We start from the raw sequence: 22,844 nt of genomic DNA, 5'->3' as shown, positions 1-22,844 counted from the left end.
GAGGGAGCTGTTCTGGCAGTGTGTACAAATGGGATGTGCCTGTGTGTGAATGGTGTGTGTGTGAGAGAGATGGGGGTGGCTGGGTCCCCCTCCTCAGCTGGTGTGCAGACCCGACTTGCTACCTAGATGCCAAAGCAGCCCTCAGGGCAAAAATGTTTCCCCACCCTTGCAGTAGAGAAAACTGGACTATAAAGACAAGCTCGTTCATTCTGTATAAAGCAACTTCGTATGCTTGCTGCACAACTCCAATTCACTTCAGCGTACTGAGGTGGTGGAACGACCAGTTTAACGTACTTAAACAGAGATCCTGAGGAGAATGAGGAGTAGGAAATTAATTTATACTGCTTTATATGGCAATTATGGTAGACGTTCTGACAGGTTATCCACGTTCTTGTGATGCCACCACAGTTTACATTGACTCTAGAGTGGCCTCCCCATATTTTGAACTTAACTCCCATCAGCCCTGCCCAGCATGGGCAGTGCTGGGAGTTGTAGTCTAAAACATTTGGAGGCCATCGGATTTTTGAAGGCTCTTCAAGAATACTCAAAATCTGTGTTCCTTGTTTCCAAAGAAACATGCAGACGCGCTGGGGTATTTATAGCACTGGCCTAAATTTTCTGGAAGATAAAAGCTTTTCTAGGTTTACTAGTATAAAGACCATGTAGCCCTGGGCGCTAGTTAGTGCCGCTCCTTTTCTAGCCCTCAGTCCCTTCACCACAGAGGGTCTCATGAAGAATGAAATGTGGCTAATGCATAATGAATCCCCACTTCAAAGTTTGCAAGTGGCACAGCCCTGCCCCCTCCCTCCCTCCCCTCAATTGGCCACCATTGTCCCCTTACCCATCCCTGCTGTCAGCAAGTGCGCAACTGCACAGCTGCGCCTGGGACTCGCCTTCATGCCACACTGAATGGCTGAGCAGGGCGGAGGGGCTGCCCTGCCTGTTTGGCCCAGAGGAAATTAATTGCCATTAAAGCTCAAGCACTGAACTTTTTCAAACTTCTCTGTATTTCTATTTCAGTTGAAAACAAAAATGAGCAAAACCAGTCTATACATTACCGTATATTTATATAGAATGCCTGAGGCTTTAGAACAGCCTTTGCCAACCTAATGCCCCTCAGAACATTCCTGGAGATTTGAGTTTTGGAGAGACACAATGTGTCTCCAACTATATATTTCTTCCCAACTTTCTATATAAGGAAAACACCAGTGAGGGAGGGGTGGTGGTGGAGAGGAATGGGTTTAGTATTGGGACTGGTAACTATAACTTCTAATCCCAATGAATGGTTTTGCCAGGGCTCTCCAATCCCAGTGTATTGGGGGACAGATACTGATATAATATACTGCAGGGCTGAGCCAGTGTTCAGTGCACTTTGCTAGTTTTCGCTCCCAAGAGCAGGAATATTAAGACTTTTGTAGAGCCTCGGGTGGGCCACAGGATGTAATATTAGAGTGCATTCTTAAAAATGGTGGATGTTCAAATCCTTCTGCCTCTGCCACCACCATCTGCCTCTCCACATCCATCATCCACCCATGTCTTGCTTCACTCCCTGTGACTTTGGTGCCAATTGAGCAGAAAACAAAAAAGTTCTTAAAATGTATTCTATTCATCATAATGCCCCAGCCTCTGCACCTATGCTTCTGAAATTTTGCAAGGTTCTTGACTATGAACACCTCTATGACATATGCCGCTTCCATAGAACTTGTCAAAATAATAATACTGGAGTGAATCATTCCCTACTCAAATATGAACATTCTCTTTCCACAAAAAATGCTGCATCTATGCTTCTGTTTTAACATTTCTTAACTAAGGCCACCTCTATCCTATCAGTCAGTTTTACAACTTCCCACAAAAAAGATTAAAAATGCAACTTTTGTGGAGGGGATCCCCAAAGTTTAAAGGCTGTTCCTGCACTTATTCATCTGAAACTTGGCAGGCTTGTACCCTCAGAAGGACCCTGCAAATTTCTGTTAAGAAATTTAAACAATAATTCACCATAGCATATTTTGCTGTTCCTTATGCTGGTGTTTTGAGAAATAATTTGAATGTTAGCTATCTAAACCAGAAACCATGGTGTTTACGATTAGTTAATACTGAATTGTTAGGCTCACTTCACAAGTGTTTTTAAAAAGGAATGCTCTTTCCCATTCCAGTCCTGCAAAATAATTTTCCCTGCATGCTGGCAGCCATAGCAACACCGTGGAAGATTTCTTGATAGCAGAGCCTCTTCCTTTCTCACAGGCAAAATTCACACTGGCAACAGTTCTCTTGAGAGGTGGGCTTATTGCTTTCTTGACCTAAGTGTTCCAGTGTATCTGAATTTCTAACGTGCCACAGATGAAATCAGTCAACTTGGTGCACAACTTGAAGAATTAAGACATGTTGTAATTTAAATCCAATTCAGATTTCTGGCAGACTAACATCCTCTCAAAGACAGTCAGTCAATTCTTTGTTGCAAACAGCTTTGAATACCTTGTGAAGCTGTTTTGATGCCACGTATTGCCCTAGCTGTATGAACTTTTCAAAACAAGTTGCAAATTTGTGTCTGTGGTTTAGCCAGATTTTCAGAACATCTTTTGAAAAGTACCAGGACAAAGCTGATACAGATTAGAAAGCTTATTTATTTATTTACAGTATTTATATACTGCTTCCCAGTCAAAATTTCAGAGGCGTGAACAAATGAGAATAAAAACAGAATAAAAACACATTAAAAGTACATTTTTAAAAGAAACTTATTTGAACATAAAGGCTGTTGATGGGATCTGCTTGAGTTTGTGAGAGCCGTTTGTGGCTAAACCAGCCAGTCACCCTAAGACAGGGGTAGGCAGTTATCACATTAGAGGATGAGAGATGTGTGAACCTGATACTATGGATGAGATTATTAGGTCCTGTAATAGTGTTGCCAGAGTAAACATGGGGGTCTCGAGAGTTGGCATCTGATTCTGCTACAGTTCTAGTTCCTTTGTCTGTATCTGTTATGTGGTCTGTTGCTGCGGATTATTGTTATGACACTTGACTATAAACCACCCTGAGAACCTAATTTTGATAGCAGGCATAAAATAGATCCTTTTTATAAATAAATAAACACGAATTTTTCAGCTTCCTGATGCCCATGCCTCAGGTCTGATTAATCAACAAAAAATTGCCTGAATATTGAAGGACAGTATATGCACAAACTCATTTTGAAAAGAATGTATACTCCAACCATACAACTCAAACTTTCTTGGCTTCCGGAAGACATTTTTTTAAAAAAATGCTGTCAACAATATGGAGCAAATTGCAATTGCAATAATGTTTAATGACTCTTCCATTATTCAGAATCATCTGTTTCTCCTGCTTTAATGCAATTAGTCAAGGTATGCTTGAGGGCCTGAGGCCTATTACTTCCTCCTTAGATCATTCTCCCTTTTGGCTTGTGAAATATACGACAGCTGAACTGAGTATCTGGACCTCTGAGTGGTCAGTGCTTCCTTGAGGGCTTGTGAGGTTCTTGCAGCTTTGAAGGAAGCAAAGGTGACGCCCTTGTTGAAGACATCACATTTAGATCCTGTGGTTTTGGATAACTACTGCGCTGCATCAGATTGGCCATTCTTGGGCATGGAGCCGGAGCATTTGGTGGCCTTGCCACTTTCAGTAATGTTGGATGTAACTCATTATTTAGATCCATCACAATCAGATCGCATACCTGGTTATGGGATGGAAAGAGGCTTCGTTGTCCTGATTGATGGCTTGCACTAGGGACTGGATGGGAGTAGTGCAACCCTGTTGTTTCTTCTGGACTTCTCAACAGCTTTTGATACAGTCAACCATGATATCCTTCTGGTTTGTTTGGTTTGGGCATAGGAGGCATGGTATTAAAGTGGTTCTGGTCTTTCCTGGAGGAGCGGTCTCAGACGGTGGTGCTGTGGGACTGTTGTTCCACCCCATGGTTGTTGGCCTGTGTTGTGCAAACAAGATTCCATCGTGTCCCCTAGGCAATTTAAAATCTACATGAAACTGCTGAAGTTTCAGCTGAAGTGTAATCAGCATGCGAATATTACTCAGTTGTACCTCCTGATTCCATCTACATATTCCAGGGAGGCAGTGGAACTCCCAAACTAGTGTTTGGAGTTTGTTTTGGGGTGGATGAGAGTGAACAAGCTGAGACTTAATCCAGACAAGATGGAGATATTATGGGTTGGGAAACCAACTATTCTAGATAGAGGTTTATATGTGGTTTTAGATGGGATTGCACTCCCCCTAAAAGACTAAATGCATAGTCTGGGAGACCTCCTATCTAACTGGGGAAGCTCAGGTGTTTTTTAAAATTTGCAAATAGAACAGAAAAATGGGGAACACAAAAGAGAGGAAAAAGGAATATTTCATAGAACATATCCATACACAATAATCATTTACCCTTTAAAAAAAGAGGGAGGAAAGAAGGAAGTTCAGATGGCTCTCTTATCCAGGAGTTCATTTTACCAGCTTAGAGCCACAGCTGGCATACTAGAGAGGACAGACCTTGCCTTGGTTTTCCTTGCACTGGTAATGTCCAGGATAGACTATTCTAATGTATGTGGGGCTGCCTTTGAAGATGGCTTGGATACTTCAATTAGTTCAGAATGCCGCCGCCCAAGTGTTGGTGGGGGCAAGGTGGCCAGATTATATATTGTCTATACTGCACCAGGTGCATTGGTTACTAGTGTGTTTCCGAGCCCAATTTAAAGTGCTGGTTTTGACCTTTAAAGCCTTAAATACCCTTATCTGGACAGAAATAGCCGAGCTACAGTTATCCATGCTCTGATAACCTCGCGACTGGATTCCTGCAATGCGTTCGTTGTATGTGGGGCTGCCTTTGAAAATGGTCTGGAAACTTCAGCTAATCCAAAATAGGGCAGCAAGATTGTTAACAGAGATTGGCCAGCGAGATCATATTATGCCAGTACTTTCCCAGCTGCGCTGGCTGCAGCCCCTTTCCGGGTGCGATTTAAAGTGCTAGTATTAACATTCAAAGCCCTAAACGGCTTGGAGCCAGGTTTCCTGGAGGATTGTCATATGTACCTGCCCAGACCCTAAGGTTTGTGTTCAGCTGCTCAGTTTTTACTCAGGTTGCACTTTTATACTAGTTTTAAGCCATTCTATTTTATATTTTATGCTGTATTTTGTATTTTCAATTTTTGTGAACTACCTGAGAGCTATGGCTATTGGGCAGTATAGAAAAATAAATAACTGGTCTGCCTTCACCTGTATCAGCCTGAACACACGTCTCACTTGCTCACCTTTGAGGGCAATTAGGTGGGCATGTACACAAGCGAGAGCCTTTTCTGCACTGGCACCACATCTCTGGAATGGGTTGCCCTTGAGGTTCTGGTAGGCACCAACACTCCAGGCTTTTGGGAAGGCTTTGAAAACGTACTTGTTTATTCTGGCCTTCCCATGATCATCATGTATGTTTGTGTGTTTATTGTTGCAATTTTAATTGTTTTTAAGAAATTGCATGCCTATTTTATTATTGTGCGCCACTTTGCGAGTGCTCCTGTGTTGAAATGCAGACTATACATATTTTAAATAACTAAAAATGAATAAATTGGCCATCTATTTCTTGTTCAGTGACATGGAGAAAATAGATATAAATAATTGCTTGTAAAAATGTTGAAAAATCTTTTAAAGTTTATTTTGTGACAACTGAGTTTGAGTTTAATATATTGGGTGCAGACAATAATTCTCATATGGATCACACATTATAGCAATTTAATTTCTGCCCCCCCCAAACAACAACACAGAACAAAATTGAGCTGCCAATGGTCACTCAAGTAAAATTGCCCGAAAGAAGAATTGCACTTTTCAGATCCTTATTTTTTTGCACGGCCAGCTACAATTTCAAGTCTGATATACAAGGCAACTTTTTAGAAATAGTTTTTTGTTTTATTTAAAAAATCTTACGAGAGCCATAACTTTATTAGGCCAACCAAAGGTCACAAGATATTGCACAAGCTTCTGAATTTGCCAGAAGTCTTCATCACGATAGATGGTAAACAAAGGAAACATGCCAGAGGGGGAAAAATAGTTAATGTTGAAGACATGGAGTCTGCATTTAGTCAGTCTAAATGTGGGAGGAGGCTGCAGACATTCAAATTAGGCTGTACTAGTTGTGATTGTTTCTGATTGCATCTAGGACTGTCCCCAGAACTGTGGGGATGATGAAACACTGGTTAACCCACTATTTTTGAAAATATAAAATCCAGCTCTAACCCGGCTCTGTCTCCATCCTTAGGTGAAATTCACAGGTTTCTTGGTTGGTGGAAAACAGAATATAAACTGTGTAGTTTCTTTCTAACAAAGCTGGAGATAATTTTAGATCAGTATCACTCTTCCCCAAACTGGTTCCTTCCAGATGTGTTGGACTGCCACTCCTGCAAGCCCCAGCCAGCATAGCCAATGGTCAGGAATGCTGGGAAGTGTAGTCCAAAATGTCTGGAGGACACTAGGCTGGGGGAAAGCTGTTTTAGATAGTGTACTAGGTTAAAAAAAGAATTAAATATAAGCCAAATTGAATATACTCCCAGCTTCAGGTAATATAAAATCCTCTTTTTCCATCTCTCAGCATGCCACAGCATTGCACCCATATTACATCACAAAATATTAGCAAGTTCGCAACGTCTTCATCAGGCTAGAGAGTAAACGAAGCAAATGGCATGTGTGTGGGAGATCTCGCCAATGTTGACGCCATGTAGTGCAGTCTTAACATAGAATGTGGGAGGAGACTGCAGGTATTCAAATTAGGCTCTGCTAGGTACTGTGGTGGTTTCAGTATGCACCTAGGACTGTCCCTCTGATTATTGGGATGAAGAAACAAACAATGGTCCATTTTTAATATAGATTTATCTAGCTTTATCTCACCCCATTCTGCAGCTTAATGAGTGAATGAATACTTGCATAAGTTATGGATCTACTCCTTATGGTTACAATAACATACTTAAATGTGAATGGGCAATGACTTATAAATATGTAAAAAAGCAGAGGACTGCAGAATAACATTTCCAGTGGTCAAGAATTGGGGTTTGAGTAATCTGCATGGTCAGCATGGACTGAATAAATTGTGCAAAAAAATCATACAAATTAATTGTATTTGCACAATTTACACTGAACACAGAATTCAGCTCATCTTGTACCAAAATGTGGGTTACTTTGATGTAAGATTTTGTTTCTTTATAGCACATAGTACATGCAGCCCTGCAGAGATGTCGTTCATGAATGCTTAGTGACATAGCACTTTCTAAAAATATTTACCATAATTGCATGGAATTATGGTAAAGTATATTTTTCAGAAGTATATTCAGCGGAAATATACTTCTGAAAAATTAACGGCAGAAATCTGGATAAACAGATTTTAGGGGGAAATCCTATAGGAGGTTATGACAGATTTCAAAATACCAGGAACAGTCAGGTGAGATACAGGCAAAGAAGCAGGCCCAACTAAGTTGGAGTGAAAAATGTTCTGGATTAACTTTAAAAGTTGGTAAGGACATGCCCATATTTATGGCACCAGTTTCAAAATATAGTTTATTCTTGTTGCACTCTTTTGACACAGTGTTATAGTACAGATATGACTACTGTGAATTCAGGCCTTACTCAAGATGTGAGATCATCTGGGCCAAGAGGAACCCTCATTTTCCCAACCACTTTCTCTGCTTCTCCTTGTAAATGCAATACTTCACCTAACAGATTCTGACTGGATGCAGTGGAAATAAGTCACTCCCCAATAGAAGCAGCCAGATAAATACCTATAACGACAACACAGCATTTCAATTTGTAACTTATTTGACTTTTATACAATATTTTCCAAAAGACAAAAAAAAAAAGATGAGTAGTCTTGATATCAGATTATCAAAAATCAACTATTTCATTTAAATCCGTCATATCCACCAGACAACAGTGGTTCAATAATAAACTCCCAAATAAGACCTTATTAGAATAAAGGAAATTCTTGGATTAAACCTCATTAGAATAAGGAGAACATGATAAACAACTGGTCGCCTTTTCAACAAAGATGTCATAGACAGACCAGGTAATCAGACAAGTTACCAAACATCTTCACATCAAAAACAACCAAAACCACACAAAACCTATGGAACAGTCAGTTTTCAGAGCAAAGTGTGTCACCATTATAAAGCATTATACATTCATTTTCACACCATTATTGATTCCAGACAAAAAACAAAACAGAAGAGCCTCTTGGGAAAACCCCAAGATGATTGCTACTGTAATACATTTGTAGTTAAAATCTGCATAGTAAAAAGAAAAAAAAAGAGTTTAATACAGATAAATACGTAGACACAATGGGTTAGATCCAGACGGGGTAGTATCCTATTGTGCCCATGCACTTGTGGGACCACCTCTTGTGCATCAGGGCTTTGGTGCTTCTAAAAATAATGTGAAATGAGCGAAAACACTCATTTCTGGAACAAGGCAGGTTATTGGAGCTTGAAGAAAGGGTCTTCGCTGGCCTGTCCCTATCCAGACACAAGCGTTTTTGCTTGTTTTCATGGTTATTTTTAGAAGCGCCACAGCCTGGTTGTGCAAGAGGTGAGTTCGCCTGAGTGCAATACAACCAGCGGAGGCAGAGAATCCCCTTTGGATACTGCCCATTGTCATACTGAGTATACCCACTGAAATGTTGTGTGTTTAGTTTCAATTGGTCTACTCTAAGTATGACTAACGCTGAACCCCACGTTTCTCAAATTTCTAGAGCTTTCCTCAGAATCACATTTTGTATAACATGATTTTAGACACCCTTATGTAACATTTGCTTTAAATTTAACAAATAGAGAATTATTAACAAGGACAAAGTCTTAAACACCACACAATGGTTATTTATTCCAATTCTCTCCTTTGAAATGAAACTGAGACCAGTGTACCTTAAAGCAAATTAACAATGTACAACTCATTCTTACTTTATAGCCATTCAAATTTGTTTCCCCATCTCACTCACACCACATAAAAAAGGCCAATTTCTGTATTACTTTTGTAGTGTGATTGCTATTCGTAGGCCACTCATACAGTTGCTGTCTTTAATTTTTCTACCATACAAATATTTATTTTCATACACCGAAACCCTCAAAACTGCAAGTGCAATCAATTATTTATGAAAGAATTAAGGCTGTGATCCTAAAAACATGGAATAAGCAGTCACAGGATTGCACCATGGCTCTTCATCAGCGGGGAAAAATCTAGGTCTTCTCCTTTCTAGCTAAATAAATGTTTTCCAGAAGATCTTTGACTAAGGGCCACTTAATTCCCTGCAGCTTCTGTTTCCTTGCCCCCTTGAATTTTTGCCACTGCAGGGACAAACTCTCTGGGTTTTCCCCCCTTATATATATCTATATGTAAACCAAATCTCGTAGGTACTTGCAAATGCAAGCAGCAGTGGCCCACAATACGAAGGGGATACTAATTTCCATGAAATCTGACCCAAGGATTACCGTATTTCTTCGATTGTAAGACGCACATTAATTTCAGTATCACCAATAGAAAAAAAGCTTTAATTCTAAGAAAAACGACGCGCCCGCGATTCTAAGACACACCCCGTTTTTAGAGATGTTTATATGGGGAAAAAGTGCATCTTAGAATTGAAGAAATATGGTAATAAAAATGGAAGCCAAACACAAAGTGGTGGGGCTTTGCAATAGCAATGATGCTCCAAAGGCAATGGAAGAATTGGCCTACAGTTAGAGTAGAATAAACTTTCTCCCAAGGGACAATGAAGTCAGTGTTTTACATCTGAACATTTATGCCCTTTACATTTTAGCAGCAACAGCATATTCATTTCAGCAGTAAATATGTATCCAGCACTGGATTAATCCTAACAGCAAAGAAATTTTAGCAGCTATGTGCAACAATCTGTTATCATCTGCATCTAAAGTCTAACAGACTTTGAGTCAGAAAGAAGAGCAGATCTTACAAACTGAATTTAAAAACTTCACTATTCCATACACCAAACTAGAAGGTAAAGAGCAATATAGACACAGAGGGCATATAAAAAATAACCAGGGGAAGATACTGATTACATCCTCTCTCACATAAAGCCGTACCATTGCACTATTCTGTATATCATGCAATCTATGCTTGGTTTATGAACATCTAATAGTGATGCAGATAGATTTACAGAGGTTACAATGTCATTGCTTCAACCTTTGGCATTCCATTTCAGAAAAACGTTTGATAAGCTAAATAATATTGCCAATGCTACCTTGTATTGGATGATTCAGTCCAATTTTGTGTGAGCTGTGGAGTACTCAACTCTCTAGGAGATGAAGGCACTTGGCTCTTCACGTAATTGGATTGCTTTCCCACTAGTATTACTAGTTGGTCTTTTCCAGTTTCCAGTGGTAAGCACTAGAATTACAGTAATGTCTGAAAAGTTTTTTAAGGCAATAAAAGGTGCATACAGAGGATACATGAGGATTTCATTGTTTTCCATGTTCATACGTTCCACATCACATGCCTTTGCAAGCCTACCTGCTTCCTATGTATAGTACATGGTTCAGTAATTTTCTATAGAATTTTAAAGTGCCAGAGTACAAGCTTGCTTTCTGTTCCCAAGAGCCTTGGCTAGCTCCACCATCATTTATAACCACAAACCACAGGGGCTTGATACATGTGTTTTTACACAGATGAACTTTTCTTCACGGTTACGCTAGCTGGAATCCAGTGGGCGAACAATTCCTTCTTTATAAACATGAAGAATAGCTTCACAGACAAATTTGTACTGGCTCTGTACAGCACAAACACAAAAAAGGAAAAATGATTATTTATTCATAGTATTGATATACTACTTAATATTAAAAAATTCTAAGCAGTTCACAAATAAAGGCTGATAATAAGTTCACTTTTGCATGTTCTCTCCCTTCCTTAATTCAACTCTACCCTACCCTGTGCCTGCTTACCCTACCCAGTGCCTGTTTGCATTCCCTTCCCCTCCTTATTGCTTTACTATGATTTTAGTAGAATGTAAGCCTATGCGGCAGGGTCTTGCTATTTACTGTTTTACGCTGTACAGCACCATGTACATTGATGGTGCTATATAAATAATAATAATAATAATAACAACTCTGAATGACTGAACTAAACAGATTGTGCAGGATAGAAAGCGGCCCTAAACAGGTACTCTCTCACAACACAGGATCACCTCTCTTCAATCATTACATTATACCATGGGAAGGAGCGCAGAAAAGGAACACCCACAAGGCTTGAGACCTGAACCTGAACATACAAAGATACAATCGTGGAGGCCAAGACTGACTCTTGTCTTTGCTTAGGAAAAATTGCTAAATGGCACTGGCTGTTGTCCTTTCCCATTGCTTAAAGTGTAAATACATCGATGAGGATTGAAGATCAAAAGTGAAAGCACTAAGAATTTAAGTATTTTACTTTGATATTATTCAGTTTTTTTGCTCCTTCAAAATCCAATCTTGTACCATCAATTCTGTTCCCAATAATTAATATATTTTCCAATGCAACTCATTATTGTTTTCAAAGTATTGTAACATTTGCAGTTATCTGGCAGCAATGCTGGTCTAACATTGCATCCATAATCTCATACGATCCAAAGGGAGAGGCAGGTAAGAAAAATTTATTATTATTATTATTATTATTATTATTATTTGATGATCTTAACCTTGTGATGTAGCTGTTTTGTTTTTCCCCAAAGACTTAACTACAAGATCGAAAAATCTTGAGATTTGGCCTCTGATAGTCGTTGTTGTTGTTGTTGTCGTCATCATCATCATCATCATCATCATCATAATCTCTATACCGCCCCATAGCCAAAGCTCTCTGGGCAGTTGTTCAAATCAAAATCTTACAACTCTGCTAGCATTTGAGAACTAATTCAAGCCAAGCTAAGGTGCATAATTGTTAGCGTTCAATCTTTAACTTTTGTATCTTTTAAGGAAAAGTCATTAATGAGAAATTTTAGAGAAGAAGTCTGTTCTTTTGAGAAATGGAGAACAAATTCACTATTTATTTTCTTCACTTAAAAAAGCTACTGGACTTAAGATACTTTAGAATATGCCACGACACAGGCTCTGAACACCAGACCTGGCCGTGGCTACTCCTTGCTCAAGCCAAGCACCACCACTTGATACACCTGAGGCAAGGGATAAAAACCACCTTCCTCCAAACTATGTGGAGAAAGGGGTTTAAATGGAGAAGGATTGCAATATATAAAATAATACACTGTGAATTATATGTGCTGAGGTGAATTATTGTCAGAGTGGGTGCTAAATGTATAAACTTCAGATGATAAATGCCAAACAGACACGTGGGATTTTTGTGATAGTTAAAAACAAAATAATTAAAATTTATTTTAAAAGTTCACAAGCTTTGTTTCAAAATAAAACATTTAAAAACCTTTTTGAAACCTTTCATCCAATCCTTTCACCCATTCACATATGTGCTTTCCTTTCTCTCACACAATCACTCTTGAGCTTTCTTTATTATCAGTATTGTTTAATATACTGTATTTCTTCGATTCTAAGATGCACTTTTCCCCCCCATATAAACATCTCTAAAAACGGGGTGCGTCTTAGAATCGCAGGTCATTTATTATTCCTTAGAATCAAAGCTTTTTTTCTGTTGGTGGTACTGAAATTAGTGTGCGTCTTACAATCGATGGCGTCTTAGAATCGAAGAAATACGGTACATCAACTATGTGCGCACCACACTCCAAAGACACCACTCTCTACACTGAACCTTAAATTCTCCAGACCCAAGTACTCTAAACACCAAGAGCTAACACACAGAGAGTGTTAATGACTCTAAGAGTACTTGGAAAAGTCTCTAAGAATCCCCTCAGTCATTCCCTTATATATCACTAATTCACTATTTATTTTCTTCACTTAAAAAAAGCTTCTGGACTTAAGATACTTTAGTTTCAATTTTGTTTATGAATGACTATTTTGAAAATGCTGTATATATCAAAGATTCAATCTTAAAACTATTCCAGTTAAGAGTATTAGCTGTGAACCAGAGAATCCCTAGATGATCTATCACTTCAGCCTTCCCCAGCTGCCAACATGCAATATGGGGATAATAATACTAACCTCTCCTACTTAGCTGCTTTAGGATTACTGAAATACTGTATGAGAAATGCTTTGAATACTCAGTAAGGACTACATAAATACTAACTATTGCTATTTAGTTATTGCCCTTATCTGGACAGAGATAGCCTAGCTACAGTTATCCATGCTCTGATATCCTCTCGTTTGGATTACTGCAATGCGTTATACGTGGGGCTGCCTTTGAAAATGGTCTGGAAACTTCAACTGGCACAAAACAGGGCAGCACGGTTACTAACAGGGACTGGCCGACGAGACCACATCACACCAGTCCTTTTCCAGCTTCATTGGCTGCCAGTCCAGGTCCGGGCCCGATTCAAAGTGCTGGTATTAACATTTAAAGACCTAAACGGCTTGGGGCCAGGCTATCTGAAGGAACGCCTCCTCCCATATGTACCTGCCTGGACCTTAAGGTCATCCTCAGGGGTCCTTCTCTGCGAGCCCCTGCCAAAGGAAGTGAGGCAGGTGGCTACCAGGAGGAGGGCCTTCTCTGCTGTGGCACCCTGGCTTGGAATGAGCTCCCTAAGGAGGTTCGCTTGGCACTTACATTATATGCTTTTAGACGCCAGGTGAAGACCTTTTTATTCTCCCAGCATTTTAACAGTCTATAAATAAATTTTAACTTGGTGTTTTAAAGTTGTAATTTTGCATTGCTGCTGTTTTTATCTGGTTGAGATTTTATATTGTATTTTATATTATGGTTTTATACTATTGTTTTATACTTGGAATGTTTTTAATTTTTGTGAACCGCCCAGAGAGCTCTGGCTATTGGGCGGTATAGAAATGTAATAAATAAATAAATAAATAAATTAAAATACCCCTGAACAATACTGCAGAAATATGTAGTGCACAGACTTGTAGAAAAACTCAAGAGTTCTGTAAACAGTGTCATTTCTTTAGTGCTAGAGGCTCACTGGATTCAGGCTGCACTTAACAGCAGATTATTTTCTACAGTGGCAAAGCTTAAACAAGTATAAAGCGTAGACCCAAAGGACTTTAATTTCATCTTCTTGATAAAACCAATTCTTGTTAATTTTTGACAATATTTAATAGAATTATTTTGAAAATATTCTGAGGAAACATGGGAAAGTCTTTGATGCAATGCTTAAAGACAAAACAGTTTGATGTATGTCAAAGTACGCTGCTGAATATAAATTTCTGGAACTGTTTCTTAGCTTGCCTGATAAACTGTTTACCTTGTTTTATTAGGTACAGTCATTACCGTAATCACTGAGAAATGTGCGATATAGCAATTGTGCAATTGTCTGTAATTTCAAACATGTTTCCTTGTTATACAAGTCAGCTGTCAGTGATGTACATATTCTAACGACGGGTACTGTTCACACTCATCAACTTTTAAATTGAAAGACAATGATTTGGGGGACAAATTAAAGATCTAGAAATGTGACACAAAGCTTCCTACGACTTCCACTTGCATGACAGGAAAGTAATGGATAAGCTAAGCAAATAAATTTGAAATATAATGCTATCAAACTCACATAGGGCTCTCTTTTTTAAAAACAACAGTCCCAATATTCCAATTACAGTGTTAAAAAGCAGTCCTGCAAACAAGCCAGCTTTTAGCAAAACATTTCATTATACTGAAATTGGGGAATGAAGCAGACAGCATAAACCAAAAGTCAGGCCTATACTGCACACATAAAAAACAGACTCCCCACTTACTGATGTTTGCACCATCATAGCACGATGGTCTCGCATTTTTCGTACAATATCCAGTGGATAAACAGGTTGGTTTCTTTCAATTAAGCACACAGCTGTTTCCATAGCAACCAATACTCCAGTCCGGCCTATTCCAGCACTGCAAGAGATAAGCAACAATAACACATTAAAAATGCATATTACAGTCTTGATACTCTTTAACCCTAGAAATTTCATGAAAATACAAGGAATACTGAATACAACGGAACACTTAAAATCACTTAAGGAACATATCCTTTGTTAAGAGAAAAACTCAACAAAAAAGGATAAATCATGCCTGTTTTAGTAATTAATGCTTAATGTTACGATTTTATTCAAATTAAGTATTGCGCTTGGTATTTTAAAATTTTATTTTGAAGCAGAAGTAGGGTTTAACAGAGAAAGAAAAGTACAATGGTTAGGTTCTAGATTTCCCATCTGACCTCTCTGAGGGCTGGTGAATACACAAAGGGGCTTATGTCTTAAGTGGAGTTAAGAGATTTTGAGTAAATCACAAGCTTGCATGCTCCCTCCTTACCCAGAATAAACTGTCTCCATCCAGCATAAACAGAGTTAACTGATTCATTGGATCAATAACCAGATTCACTGCTTAATTGAGAATTTCAGTCAGCTTCAAACCCTGGTTATAAATCTTTTTTAAGCAGCAAACCTAATTAGTCCTAACCATGGTTAAAGTAATGCTGGCATATCCCTTAAGCAAAGTTAAGGAAAGAAAATGTAGACTTAACATAAATTTCTATTTCTGGAAGTTCCAGGGTGGGCACTATTTTACAATTGGGAAGAACCTCCCCTGGTAGACTGGTAGAGGCATAAGCCAGAAATGACACCTTTAGGGGAGGGATTTCCTTTCAACCCCAGACCGCATTCAGACTTCTGAGAACGGTTCACCACCCTAGAATTCTCACAAAAAGGAATCTCCTTCCTTAACTGGAGGAAACAACAATTACAAGAACAGAAGTCACAAGTGGTACAATGAACAATGGTCATTGACTGGCATCTCATACATCAAGCAAGGCTAAACATACATAAATGATACTAAAGAAGGACATCCCATAAGATTCAAACTACTACCAAATTCGATATTTGTACTGAATCCCAAGGCACTCCTGGTTCCACACCTGGTTTGATTCTCCTTCAAAGTCTTTCAAAGGGCAGGAACTCTGCCCCACCTCATAACCTGAAAGAACAGAAATTTATAGTATTTCTAAATTTTCCTTTCTCTGGAGGTTCTGGGGTGGAGCAGTCTTTCACAACTGGGATGTGGAGAAAGAAATACAAACTTTCAAATCAAAACCACATCCTGTAGGACGTGTGTCCCAAAGGCTATGTCCATAGAGGAATATGCATTAACTTGATCATGCTTAATAGAAGTATGCACTGACTACCAGGTGACCATTTATATGCAACTTCAGTGGAAGGACATGACCTGTAAACTGTAGAAGGGAATGGCCTTGATAACTGGGAGTGGATCTTTCCACACCACTTAATATGCCTGGATGATAAAATCCCTTAGCTACCATTCAGTGGTGAAATTGAACATTCTAGAACCCAGGGAACAATGACAAAAGGAAACAAGCAGATGTTCTGTTTTGCAGGAGTTCTGGGATCTTGTGATGTAAAAATTAAGAGTTTTTTCTTCTTCACATCTAATGTGTGCCAGTCCATTTCCTTCTGATGGGATGGGTCTGAACAAAAGGAAAGTAGCATGATTTCCTCTGACTTATGAAACACTGTATTTCCCTCAGGCAGGTAGGCAGGCTTCATCCTTAACTTCTTATATCTGTAGAAAATGCACAGCTCCTTGTTCATAGACATTTTGTGCTGAGGTAATCCCTATAAGAAATGCTGTTTTAAGGAACAGGTCCCTACATGTACAGGTTGCCATTGAGGACTTGTGATAGCTGTCAATCTAATAATAAAACCCCATAGGGGAAATCTATGTACTGTAGGAAGGCTCAAGGGAGCTTCTCCCTCTTGGACCTTTTCTTTGGCTCAGGATGCTAAGTATAAGATGGTTTTTTAAAAATATTGGTGCTCAAGCCTTTGTTGAAGGAATTATAGGAGGTCAAGAGATGTTAATCTGTAAAGGATCAAGAGCTCTCCCTATACACTGTGTTAGCAGGCTTGCCACATTTTGTAGATCTTGTTCTGACTTTCTTTAAGATGAAAGGATGGTAAATGTCACGTCAGGTATAAAACCCATGTTCAGAAGTTTCAGCCACTGAGCCTCAAAGCTGTTAGTTGAAGTAGCTGTGAGGGGATGGATTACTAGGTGCCATGAGAGTAGATCATGATGGGGAACCAGTTGCCAGTGTGGATGAATGCACTTCCTGATCATGTCCAGAAACTGGTGTTGCAGTGAACAACTCCGTTTAATTAGGATGACTTCTGCCTGTTGTTCCTTTACCTTGTGAAGGACCTATGGGAGGAGCCTTATTGAAAAGCACACATTAGACCCTTTGTCCACTTGTTGCTTAAGGTGTCTACTTCTATCTCTTTTTGGGTAGTGTCTCCAGGAGAAGAAGCCTATTACTTGATGATTCTCCTGAGTCATGAACAAGACGATTCCATGCTAGGGATTATTAAGAAAGGCACTGAAAATAAAACTATCAGTACTACAATTGTAATATTTTAATATAAATCTATGGTACAGCCACTTGAGCTTGAGGAGAACCCCCAGTGACAAAGCACTAAGATAAGAAGACGTTCAGTACACATGCAAAGTAAACACCTGTGTAAGTAGAAGGTAAGTGCTACCCATTCATTTAATTCCTTTAAATAATTATTTAATGTATTAATCATCAGCTGAACCCAAACAAGAGCACAGTGAAGAGATCTAAATCTCAGGAAGGTAATCCTTTAGAATCTTACGGTTCAAGAGCTAAATCCCAGGGGAGAGAATACTGCAAAGAATTACAGTTCTCAACCTTGCACTAACACAGGTTTGAGTAGTTGTAGAAAAACCTCAATCTCAATTAAATACTTAGACTAAACCCAAGGGCCGCAGTGGGGGCCTAGCTAGCAGAAAGGTCTGCTTATAAACAAAACGTGTAGGGTTAGCTTTCAGTTCAAGCTCAGTGTACAACAGTTTTAAAACTTAAAGTGCAGCTCATAAACCAAAGATTAGATATAGACTTCAGTCCAATCTAAGAGTTCAGTTTTTAGTTCAGTTTTAAAAATCAGAGTGGGACAGCGAAAGTAAACATTATGTTAAATGTGTCACATGTAGATGACCATAACTTTTTCTTTTACTTTCATATAAGCATGTGGGCCATGATCTGGCTCAGAACCATCATGCATGAGTAAGGGGTGGGGGGAGTTACATCTTCCTACTTTTCCCTTTAAATTCTTTATTTAAAAAATAAATGAAAAACTCTTCCCCCCAATACTAGAATTCCGGCTAATCCAATGAACCTGATTGGCAGTGGATTCAGGACAGAAAAAAAGCACTTCACAAAATACCTAATTAATTTATGGAGTTTGCTGCCATATAATGTCTTGATGGCTACTAGCTTAGATAGCTTTAAAAGGGGATTAGATAAATTCATGGAGAATAATTCTTTTAACGGCTACTAGTCATGATAGCTATAAGAAACCTCCAATTGGCTTAGAACGAACCCTTATTGCCTTCATACCCTGCTTCCCAAAAGCAGTAGTTGGCCATTATGAGAAACAGGATGCTAGAGTAGATGGACCCTTGTGTTGATACAGGAGGGAGTCCGCTGACAAACTTTAACAATTCAAATAAATCTGAACAACTCTGAAACAAGAAAGGCATCTTGCAGTTGAAACACATTCAACATACATGAAACAGACTAGAAGTATCAGAACATTATGCCAAACACGTGCACAATATTTTAGAGTACCTGCAGTGCACGAGAACTGGCTCATTTTCCACCCTCTTTGCTCTCACATAGGTCACAAATTCCAAAAAGTCTGTAGAATCATCGGGGACACCATGATCAGGCCAAGCCACATACTGGAGATGATTGACTGTATGTTCTTCTTCCGTCTGAAATAAATCAACATTTTCACTATATGTTACTAGGGGCATTGCAAGGACATTTTTTTCAAATGTCAAACACCTGCTACTTCATATTGTTGGGGTTAGATAGCACAGTGTTACAAGAAACTTAAGTTGCTTTGTGGTCAAATCAGTAATTTATTATTTATAAAATCCATTATTTGAACCTTAATTTCCAGATTTCCACAATAGAGCTCTCTCTCTCTGTGTGTGTGTGTGTGTGTGTGTCTCAATTCTGTGTCAGTATAACCCTACTAAAAATAGCTCTTCCAGTTACATTCTTATAAAAATATTCTCTATGCATTTTACATCAAGTGAAACTGTGGTATAGATCAGGCATAGGGAAGCTCCAGCCCTTGGGCCAAATATAGCCACTGGGGATATCCCATCTGCTCACCAAGTTTCTTTCGTAAGCCCCGCCCCTTTCCCCTGCCCCAGGGTTGAGAGAAGGCAAATGGCTTTTCACCAGTCTGAAGAAGGTTGGAGATAAGCCCTTTCCCCTCTCTAAATGCTGGGGCTTGTGAAAGGGCCGAAAGAAGTTTCTCTCCATGCTGTGACTGGGGAAAGAGCCTATCTCTGATTAGCAGCAGATTGGGGATAAGCCTTTTTCTCTGCTCTGTACAGAAAAAGAGAGTCTCTCTCATCACTGAGCAGGGAAAAAAGCCTCCCCCAGCTGAGGAGGGGGGGCTGGAGAGAGAGAGAGAGAGAGAGAGAGAGAGAGAGTGTATGTATGAATGATGCCTGGATGTTCTTACATGAGCCCAGTTATATTTAACACAACAAATTGGTTAAAATTCAGTTATTACAAAGATACCAAAAAAGTGTCAGAGACATTCCTAACCCAAGGTTATCTGAAACATATTGAGGTTTCCTGGAGACTCTCTTCCAAAATACATTTCTCAAGGCAATCTGCCTCTTAAACCTAAGAATTAATGCCTAGTAAAGATACTTGTAAATAAGCTCTGAATTACTTTCCCTTTGGATTCATACATACTGCACTTTTCTTCTTCTTCTGTAATTATATTTTTATTGTATTTTCAAAATGTAATAAAAAACCAATAAAGAACTTGAGTACCACAAATGTGGGTCATGTGGTTCTTGAGTTACAACTAAATTCATATAGCATATCACATAATACGTATAGAATTAGGTTTTTTTGAAAACTGTATTCTGTCAAACATATTGCATTCTTAAAGAAAAACAGAGCTATTCGTGATTTATTTTGGTAGTATTATTTATTTAAAATATTCCTAGGCCGCCTTTCAGGACAGGAGCCCTTCCAAGGCAAATTATATCAATTAAAAACTCATACAGTAATAAACAGCCAACATCATAAAAGAACAAACATAAAAACAACAAACACCGACATAAAACATCTAACCTAGAAAGTACTAAAATCCTACAGTACAAATGAAGCCAGAATCCAGAACAGTGCAATAAAACACAGTCAGGGTAAAGCCAGAGTAAACCGTAAGTCTTCAGAGCCTTTCTAAAAATCTACACTGCCTTGACAGACCCCCCAGTGGCAACCCATTGCAGAGGTGTGGGGCTACTGCAGAAAAGGCCTTCTCTTGGGCACTTGGCTATCTAACTATCCTCAAAGATGGGCGAGAAAGGCAACATTGCTGATCTTAAAACCCGGGCAGACTGATATGATGAAGGCAGTCCTTTCTTCCAAGGGCAAGTAGCAAATATTTCTAATCGGGACTGTAAGGTTATATCAAATAATAATAATAATAATAATAATAATAATAATAATAATAATAATAATAATATATTTCTTAACCGCCTCTCCATTTGGATCGAGGTGAGGAACAACAGTAAGTATAAAATATATAAAATACTGCTTAAAAACATACTATACTCTGTTAAAAGATCCCTAAAAGCATACAAAGCATCCTTAAATTCCACTGGCCAGTTCTGATCCTGTTTGGGCTCTGCAGTTGTTTTTAAAAATGAGGTACATTCAAGGTGATTTTAAAAATTAACATGGGTGGAGCTTTATGCTAAACCTCACTTCCTTTTGATAACAAGCTCTGCCTACTCTGGCTCAGAAGTTCAGAGACAAAATGCAAGACTAATGAAGGAAAGAGGCAACAAAACTCCCAACAAAATTGGTCATATACAAATTGTGCTGTCATAGACAAGTCTACACGGGTCTATATTTTGCCACCGTCACGTTTGTATGAATCAACAAAGCTCCCTAGAAGTTAGTGACCCTAGCCAAACTGCAGCACACAATAGCAGGATGGGCAAAGTTGCAAGACAAGTAAGAGCCACAGGGTTAAGCAGTTGTGGTATTTCATACAGCTTTCCTATATTTTGGAGCAGCTCATTTGTTCTTCTGCATTTACTATTCATTTATCATAGACTGCTGTATTTCTGGGTTCCCCAACATTAGAGAAACAGTGGGGAGGCCAAGGCCTGATGGATGTTAATATTAAGTCTCCTTCTGCACAGCCCTATTTATAATAATTAAAATACACTACTAGGAGTAGACAATGGCCTTTTATATGTGGCTTTGTTTCTCGAGGGAGTGGGAAGCAGGAGATGAGAATAAATTGTCTCTAGGAGCCATTAGTAGTTCTGTTCTGTAACTGTCCTCAGTTTGCAGTGAACTGTGGTTGAGGATTCCCAGGTAGGTAGAAATAATTGAAACCTTCCTTGCATTGGGATTGAGATGAAGTCACTATTGTGGTCTGCCACCTCTAAACTTGGTGGATGAGAAATTCTGATCTCTGTTAGAGAATATGATTATATTCCAGGCCGGTTTACCACTCCTGGAATCTCTAGATCTGAACTTGGTTCTTTGAGGATGAAAGTAAGGAAAGGAATGTGCACAGGGCATGCTTATCTTTTGTCTCCACCAAGACATCCTTCAGAACCTTTTCACCAAAAAAGTGAGAACTCTCGAAGGGAATATACACAAGATTAATTGTAAGATGAATTTATGCCCCAGTGCTTGTGCCATAAGTAGCTACTAGTTACTCCATTTTTACTATAGCCCCAGTTGAAAGTTGTAGTGAGTCTAGGGTGGCATCAGTGATGAATGCTGAGGCCTTAGACAGCTTTTGAATATATTTTTTACGTGTATCTGTGGCATTACACCCCACAAGTCAGTTCCCAAATGTACATCTGCAGTTTGTAAGTCTGTGGTTTTTAGAATGTTGGCCTGAGTGGGTGGAGTTAGAATGTCTGAGGAGGGGGGAGGAGTGATATATAAGGGAATGACTGAGGGGATTGAGAGAGACTTTTTAGGTACTCTTCGAGTCTTTAGTGCTCTCTGTGTTTAGAGTACTTAAGTTTTGGGAAATTTGAGGTTCAGGGTAGAGAGTGGTGTCTTTGGAGCGTGGTGTGCACATAGTTGATATATATTAATCAATACAGATAATAAAGAAAGCTCGAGTGATTGTGTGAGAGAAAGGAAAATGTGTATGTGAATGAGTGAAGGATTGGATGAAAGATTTCAAAAAGGTTTTTAAATGTTTTATTTGAAACAAAGTGTGTGAACTTTTTAAAATAAATTTTATTTTGTTTTTAACTACCACAAAAATCCCACGTGTCTGTTTGGCATTTATCATCTGAAGTTTACACATTTAGCACCCACTCTGACAATAATTCACCTCAGCACATATAACTCAGTGTTTTATTTTATATATTGAAATTCTTCTCCATTTAAACCCCTTTCGCCACATAGTTTGGAGGAAGGTGGTTTTTATCCCTCGCCTCAGGCGTATCAAGCGGTGGTGCTTGGCTTGAGCAGGGAGTAGCCGGAGCCAGGCCTGGTGTCAGAGCCTGTGTCGTGGCATATTAAGTGGTGGCAGCGTCGGGATCTGAAGTAGACTGTTCATTTATAGTGACAGAAGTCAAAAAGGATTTCATTTGTGAACAGGATTCTGGGTGGTTACTGTGAAGCACCTCTGAGGTCCTTAGCTGTGAAAGTTACATATTACCTAAGTCAGAGGTTGCGCTGATACAATTTTCTGACAGGATATTTTTGTCTG

General features: G+C 39.1%; 1 protein-coding gene across 4 annotated transcripts in view; it reads right to left on the bottom strand.

The window, feature by feature from the left end:
• Positions 1–5,846: 5,846 nt before the first annotated feature.
• Positions 5,847–22,844, bottom strand: part of PTPN3 (protein tyrosine phosphatase non-receptor type 3) — a 131,960-nt gene continuing 114,962 nt past the window's right edge. For all 4 annotated transcript variants that reach the window (XM_063131202.1, XM_063131219.1, XM_063131211.1 and 1 more), the window contains 3 exons: positions 18,683–18,828; positions 14,781–14,916; positions 5,847–10,753 (listed from right to left, as the gene is read on the bottom strand). In XM_063131202.1, coding sequence (XP_062987272.1) covers positions 10,676–10,753; positions 14,781–14,916; positions 18,683–18,828 — 360 coding nt within the window. In that variant the 3' untranslated portion in view covers positions 5,847–10,675. The remainder of the gene's footprint in view (positions 10,754–14,780; positions 14,917–18,682; positions 18,829–22,844) is intronic.

This window comes from Elgaria multicarinata, chromosome 1 (assembly GCF_023053635.1).
Source record: "Elgaria multicarinata webbii isolate HBS135686 ecotype San Diego chromosome 1, rElgMul1.1.pri, whole genome shotgun sequence".
Taxonomy (NCBI): domain Eukaryota; kingdom Metazoa; phylum Chordata; class Lepidosauria; order Squamata; family Anguidae; genus Elgaria; species Elgaria multicarinata.
This window is presented reverse-complemented; position numbering and strand designations above follow the sequence as displayed.